Raw genomic sequence first — 7,606 nt, 5'->3', positions numbered from 1 at the left:
ATGGAGCTGAAGGAGTTTTGCTTGACTGACAGCTTTCCATTCCTTAGCCAGCAAAACAGGTATGTTAAAGAAGCCACTTCAGACATCAGCAAAAAAGTAACTCCAGAAAGTTAACTTTCTTCACAAATTCACCATTAATAATCAGAACTATTTAAAAATATACATGTACTCTACTAATATTTATTACTGATGATAGCTTTATTATGTGCCAATTAAATGTTTCCATTTAGCCCCTAAATGGGTGAACACCACTGTTAAGACCTGAATATATTAGAATAAAAATATGTAAATTGATTATTTAATTAAGCAAACCTGGACATTCCTAAACTGGCTATTGATTGAAAGGCTGTGCTTTAAAGTTACAAAACTTACACATGTACAAAAGTTACAGCGCTTAAAATCCCAAACTGGCATCCCAAAACTCTATTGGTGTTTTACGGACTGATTAGTTTTGTCGGCCGACTGTACCTGCCAGAGATTTGTGCTCAGTTTGTTGTCACTTACACCTCACTCATACACCTCACTCATACACTTTTACCTTTAAATATGCATCCAGTTGTGTGACAAATTATGTTGTACTGTTTATGGAGATTTTGATGTACAAAGTACAAAGTACAAAATTCATTTTTGGGCATTTTAACACACATGTACTGTTTACTAACAGTATTTAATTTAAGAGATTAGAAAAATACCAGTGTAAATAAGATTTTAACAGGGGTGCACAAACCTTGGCATAAACTATAAATGACTGATGAATGATGTTTCGTTTCAGTCAGCTATAAAAACTATAAAATCATGATATGACTGTGGTGAGTATAGTGGCGATTTTAAAATTGATTCCAAACAATTATAATAATAGTCTCGGGCAATGTAAAATTTAAAAAAATGAAAGAAATACTCTTCTTCAAGGGTCTTGTGTAGAATCATGACTCATGACCATTTCAGTGCTAAAATGTTTTTTGATATAGAAGAAAATACTCTTGTAGATGGTACTTTAGACAACCTTTTAAAAGGGTTCTACTGTTATTTTCAAAGAACCATTTCTGCAATAAAAAGGGGCATAATCTAATTGTGGTTTCACATTTCATTATAATTTCATTTGGTTTGATTCTTCTTGTATGATTTAGGACTGAATACACTGCTGCAATAATGAAATATGATTTTTGATGTTTTAAATTTTGCAAAATATCAAAGCAGTTAAATGATCACCTTCAGATCAGATCAGGTATTTTCCCACCGCTGCCTTCCACTATAAAGACTCACAGAATAGTTCAGAGACCTACAGCCATAGTACCTAAAAGAGTTTTTGTTTGTTTGTGTTTTGATTGACAGTCTGCTGGACACTTCGTCCACTGATGACCCCCCATCTCCACGGGAACAGTTAACAGTTAAGGCGGACCCCCTCAGCCCCCCGTTTACAGCCCCGTTCAGCCCCAGCAGCACCTCAGACAGCAGTGCGTACAGCCTGTTCTCTCAGGGTCACTCTCTGGACCCGGACTCGCCCAGCTCCAGCAGCACAGCCACCTTTAACCCTGCCCACTATGCCACAGAGGAACACAGCCTGCAGATAACGGCCCAGGCACACCCCGCCCTCAACCGGGACTATATCCCCAACCTTAACCCCGGACCCAAGCGCCTTTGCCTGGTCTGCGGAGACTTTGCATCTGGCTATCACTACGGCGTGGCGTCCTGCGAAGCCTGCAAGGCCTTCTTCAAGAGGACCATTCAAGGTGAAGAAAGCTATGTGTCAGAGAGGAATTTTTACAGATTTTTCTAAATGCTCTGCATAATTATATATTTATGATGTAAACAGAGTCATTCAGAGTGGGGTTGGTGTGAAACTTTCTGTACTAAAGAATCTCACCCAGTCAGAATTGTTTACAGTGGTGATGAATGGAGGCAGACATCTGAACCTCTAAAAGCTCCCTTACAGAAAATTGTTACACCACATGGCTATGAATACATAGTTACCATAGTTTTGAGAATTTTGGGTCTAAATCTCATATCTTTCAAATGATGGAGGGATATATTCAGAGTGTTGTGCGGCGAAAAATAGTCCCTGAACAAACCCAACTCTGAATGAGTTCATCTCAAACACAGAGTTACGCCGAGAATTTAGAAACATTGGTGGAATTCCTCTTCCTAATTGACAAACCATTTAGTGCCCTGCGCACTGTTTAAGTTAACTCTGTCATTTGGATGAACCACCATCCATTGAAAGGTTCTTTAGGGCAGTAGTCTCTAACTAGTCTTCACAGATGCACAGACGTTCAATGTTCTTGTTTTCTGTAGTTCAGAAAAGGATTCTTTGACTTGTAACAACAGAGAAAGGGTTCTTTAAATAACCACAGTCAAAGTCTTCCTTTATATATGAAGAACCATTAAACAAGTGTAGAAAACATTTTAGACACATTTTTAGATACAATTTCTATTTATTTACTGAACTTAACAGATTTTAAACATATTTTGTAAGGGGTCAGCCTGTGCCAGAAAGCGACAGCGGGGAAAGTGCTATCGGTCTGCAAAATACTAGCAACAATCTGGTGCACCTGCTGCTCTCCTGTATTTAAGAGGAGACAGCTGAGTTTGGTCACACCTTGACAAAGGGGATAACCTGTGACTGGTATCTGGTACCCTGTAGTTCCACACATCACCTGAGCTTCTCAGTGGCGTAGTGGTGAGGCGCTAGACCTGCACAGCCAGGGTTGGCGATTCATATTTAGCTGGGAGTGACTTCTTTTCCCACAGTGTATAACGCACTCACTGTCCCCTACAACAATGTTCATTATATCCAGTTATATTACAAATAAATCTATATATAATATTCATAATAATAGAATGATAATTAATCTGTATTAAATAAATGCATTATTATTCTTTCAAGCCGTTCTCACAGGCTATCGTTTTCGTTCCCATTTGATGTTTCATTTATTTCTTTATCTGCTAAATTCCATAAAAAGAAACAGTGGTTCTGCATTAAAGTGTGCAGAAGTGTCTCTGTAGAGGACGATACCTATTTACACTAAGAGCAGAAGTTGAGAAGGGGTGCACAAACATTTGCACACAACTGCAAACTCAGATTTCTAATCCAAGTCAGCGTGTTCCTGAACATGTGACAGTCAGTCAGTGCATTAAATCTGGCAGGACCCGACCTGAGCAGCAGTGGTGTGTGATGGGGAGAGAGAGAGGGGGGTTCAAGACAGCGTCGCCCCCCTAATTAATGAAGTGATCAATACTCAGCTTCAAACAGGGCTCTGCCAGCTTGATGCCGAGCTGGATTGATTTTCGTGTGAAGACTCAGTGTGCTGTTATAATCAAATGACTGTCCGAAGCAGCAATGCGGTGGGTTCTGACAGTCTGACAGAGCCTCCACTGTCTGAGATTCAGATGGAAAGAACAGAGTTTCAGAATTTTTACCTGTAGAAACCGAGCATCTTGAATGCATGGGCTCATTAGAGCGGCCAAAGGAACACACCACCAAATACAGAGAAATTCAGAAAATCAAGTTCAAATTGCATATGACCTTCACTTAAAATCAACAACACTTGTGACTGGAACAGGGTATACAAACCTTTGCACAAGACATCTGTCATATAGAACCTGTTGTAACTAGCTCTTTTAGTCACGTTTTTAAAAAATGGTTCTATATAGCAATGTGTGATAATTCCAGCATTAGTGTGTAAATAAACAGGGCCATCTGAAGTAGTCAACTTTTTAAATAAAACTAATGCAGAAACTTGATGGCAATGGCGATGGCGCTGCCCGTGGGCATATCAGACATTAATTCTTAATACTATGTGAGGAATTATCAATATATTGATGAAGTGCTGCAGCTGGAAAGTACAGGCCTTAATCCCAGAGATTCTTCTTCTGGGAGGCTTTATTTTAAGTGAAGGTCATTGATTAACCTCCCCCCACTCTCTAAAAACACAACAGCCTGGCCTGCGCATGCAGGCATTATTGGGCGATTGACACTCATCAATACTCTTTGTCTTGAAAGCTGCTAACACTCTGATGTGGTTGTGGTTATAAAGCTATGCGACGCTGTTAGATCAATACAGACACTGTCTGGGTTTCTATAGATTGCTGTGTGAACTCTCACTGTGCTGACTGTAACACAGCTCTGAGCTAAAATCACTGACATGAGTTTCAGACTCCCTGACATGGTTTATTAACAACACATGGTTAATTAAAAAAAACACTATTTTAATAAAAACACACAGATTTATCTTCTAACAAAGCTCCTCGTGTTACAGCTGATGACCCAGCCCTGATTTGGCATTTGTAATTTCACCCACAAATTCTGTAATAAATAAAACAGAACAGTTCGGTCAAAAAGCTACAGTTTCTAAGAACGAATGAATCTGAATGGCCGAGCGTTAACATTCAACATAAGGAGAACAACCAAGCTGCTACAGTTCTTAACAGTGTCTGAAAGTGATTAGCCAACAGTCAGCATTCTGCATATATACACATGCTAATGTGTTTTAGCCATGCTACCATGTTTGTATGAGCTTTGTTTTTCTTTCTTTCTTAAAGTGATTTTACTGAAAGTGTGTTTATGTAACCTTTCAGGAAACATAGAGTACAGCTGCCCGGTGGTCAACGAGTGTGAGATTACAAAGAGACGGAGGAAAGCGTGTCAGGCCTGCCGCTTCCAGAAGTGTCTGAGAGCCGGGATGATGAGAGAGGGTGAGCTTTAAATTTGTAATCTCACAACAACTGAATGCAATTATCTTTTGCAATTATTTTATTTTTATTTTTTTAATAAAAGATTGAGGGTCTACAATTATTCAGTTTGGTATGAAATCTCAGAATCTGATTTGATTAGTTGATACAGTTGATAAACAGTGATGTAAAATCACTACTTTTGTTGATCTATCTATCAATAGATATTCAAATGCCATGTGTTGTTGCTGAGTACTGTATTAATGTGTGTGTGCAGGTGTGCGTATGGATCGTGTAAGAGGAGGCAGGCAGAAGTATAAAAGAAGAGTGGAGTCCAGCCTGTCCGTCTTCATCAAAACCCCCTACACACACTCAATGAAATCTGTCCGTAAGTAACGCACAAAACCTTTCACTTCTTAAATTTAGTTCAGTCTTATCTGAAACACTATATAGGGATACTCATAGGTTTACAGACTGTGAATGATACACTCATACAGGACCACTAAACAAATAATAACTGGACTCTACAGTGAGTAATGGGTGTGTGGGTATTTTGGGGGGGCGTTGATAAACTATGAGCTACAACAAATGAGCTCTGTCTGAAAATGTCCAGTACATCTGTATAGTGCACTATTAAGGAAGGGGTTTTTAATCAAATAAAGTGGTCAGTGATTGCAGGTATGTGGTTGGGGGACACTATATGTTGTGTATTCTTTATGATGAATTAATATATGGGCACTTTTTTCAGGGAATAAGGTAATTTCCCAGCTGTTGGTGTCCGAACCAACTCCACTGCGGGCGTCCCCTGACCCATCCACCTCGAACACGGATCTCAACACCCTGCTGACCTTATGTGACCTTTTAAACAGGGAGCTTTTGGTCATGATCGGTTGGGCAAAACACATCCCAGGTATGGCACACAGCTCATAATAAGATATAGAATTATATATATATATATATATATATATATATATTTATGTGTATCATCACCAACCTGTCTGGGGTTTAGGGTTCTCCGCGCTCTCTCTGGTGGATCAGATGGCGCTTCTGCAGAGTGGCTGGATGGAGGCTCTGCTGCTATGTGTGGTGTGGCGGTCTCAGGGTTGTTCCCAGGAGCTTCAGTTTGCGGACAATCTGCGGCTGAACGAAGCCCAGGCACGGGCGGCCGGGCTGCTGGACCTTTACACTCCCCTGAGACACCTGACTGAAAAATACCAACAGTTGAACCTCAGGCAGGAGGAGGCCATTATGCTGAAGGCCATGGCTCTCGCCAACTCAGGTACATCAACATAAATGTTATATTGTTGTGGTCAGAACAGTGTTTTGGAGCTAAACTGACCTTCTAACTTCGGTTGGGTAAAACTCATTGAAGTAGTGCTGGCTTAATACTTCACTATACTACACTGTGCTACGTGTATTCAGTAACTTTTCAGTGCCTCCGTAATCCTGCTCTGTTTGGGGAACCCTCAGTGTTTTTCCCTCCAAAATCCATCTCTTCGTTACTGAAACACTTACTAATTCATTGTCAGCGGCCGCAGAGTCAGTGAGTGAGAGAAAAGGCAATCAATAGGAGAACAGTGAGGAGCAGCTTCAGCCCACAGCCGGATCAATAAATCCGTTCAATCCCCAGTCCCTCAGTGCCAGGCTCCAACGCAGGACCTCTAAACCCATTAGCCTCATCTTCAGCCTGCAGGGTGTGTGGCTGGAGGAAACACCATTGCTCCTGTGTCCGCTCTAAAGACAGAACTGAACAGACGTCCTTGTTCAGTCCATTAAGCAACAATAGGGGGATGAATGGGTGGACAGTGGCATCTGACACACTTTCAGGCAAATACAACAGAGTGTGTTTAACACCTGAACAGGCCTTCACCCAAACAGCCAGAGGGTCAGCGCAACCTTGGCCAAAGTTTCACCCCAACTGTGTTTGAATCATTCACTTGTTCACTCACTCACTATGCCCTATATAGTAGGTCACTAAACTATATATAGTTAATGGTCAAAAGCTCACTATTATATATATATATATATATATATATATATATATAAATATAGTTAATCACTGGTTCACTCATTTGCTATGCCCTATATAGTTTACTTATAAATATCAGTCTATATCATATCAGTAAACTATAGTTTACACAAACCCATTAGGCCCTAATTATTGTTAACTTGTTTACTCTCTTGCTGTGTCCTATATATGGTTTACTCATTTGCCATACCCTATAGTCTAGCTTTATTCTATTATTTTTTTTATAAGTTTTCATTTTACAATATGCACAGTAAATTGTAGCAGCAGATGGAGGACCGGATTTTTTAGACTATAGTATCTCATGCGGTGTCACAAACCACATCAGCAAGCCTATTACAGTTGGCTGAATTTACACATTGCTAATCCAGAACTGAAGAAGCTCTAAGCATTTTGTGACTGGACTACATCTGTGGGAAATATGTAAATTTGATGGTCTGACCACAACCGACCGTTCTCCCTTTCAGACGCTGAGAACGTGGAGAGTGGGGACGCAGTGCTGCGGTTTCAGGACGGCCTCCACGAAGCCCTGCAGGACTACGAAAGCATCCAGCATCCCTCTGAACCTCACCGCGCCGGGCGACTCCTGATGACCCTCCCGCTGCTCCGACAGACCGCCCAGAAAGCAGTCCAGTGCTTCTGCCGCTTGCACATGGAGGGGCACATTCCCATGCACAAGCTATTCCTGGAGATGCTGGACGCCAAAATTTAGACTGGGTCTTAATTGGCTCCCTAGTCCCTAAATAGTGAACTACATGGGGCACAACCATCACATAGTGCACCAAGTGAAAAAAGGGAGCTTTTTGGAGTGCAGCTTAAGAAAGGTCTAACTAACATGGCCAGAGTAAGGGCAAAGGACAGCAATGCAGAAGAACTGGAAGTTATCCAAGTTTATAAACTAAAATTTCATCC

General features: G+C 40.9%; 1 protein-coding gene across 1 annotated transcript; it reads left to right on the top strand.

The window, feature by feature from the left end:
* On the top strand, positions 1-7,406 carry esrrd (estrogen-related receptor delta). Its single transcript, XM_072695309.1, has 7 exons — positions 1-59; positions 1,333-1,730; positions 4,576-4,692; positions 4,946-5,056; positions 5,417-5,578; positions 5,678-5,947; positions 7,162-7,406. Exons 1-7 carry the CDS (start codon positions 1-3, stop codon positions 7,404-7,406), a joined length of 1,362 nt encoding a protein of 453 aa, XP_072551410.1.
* The last annotated feature ends 200 nt before the right edge of the window (positions 7,407-7,606 follow it).

The sequence above is a fragment of the Salminus brasiliensis genome, chromosome 13 (assembly GCF_030463535.1).
Source record: "Salminus brasiliensis chromosome 13, fSalBra1.hap2, whole genome shotgun sequence".
Taxonomy (NCBI): domain Eukaryota; kingdom Metazoa; phylum Chordata; class Actinopteri; order Characiformes; family Bryconidae; genus Salminus; species Salminus brasiliensis.
Note: the sequence above shows the minus strand (reverse complement) of the source record. Positions and strands in the feature narration are given on the sequence as shown.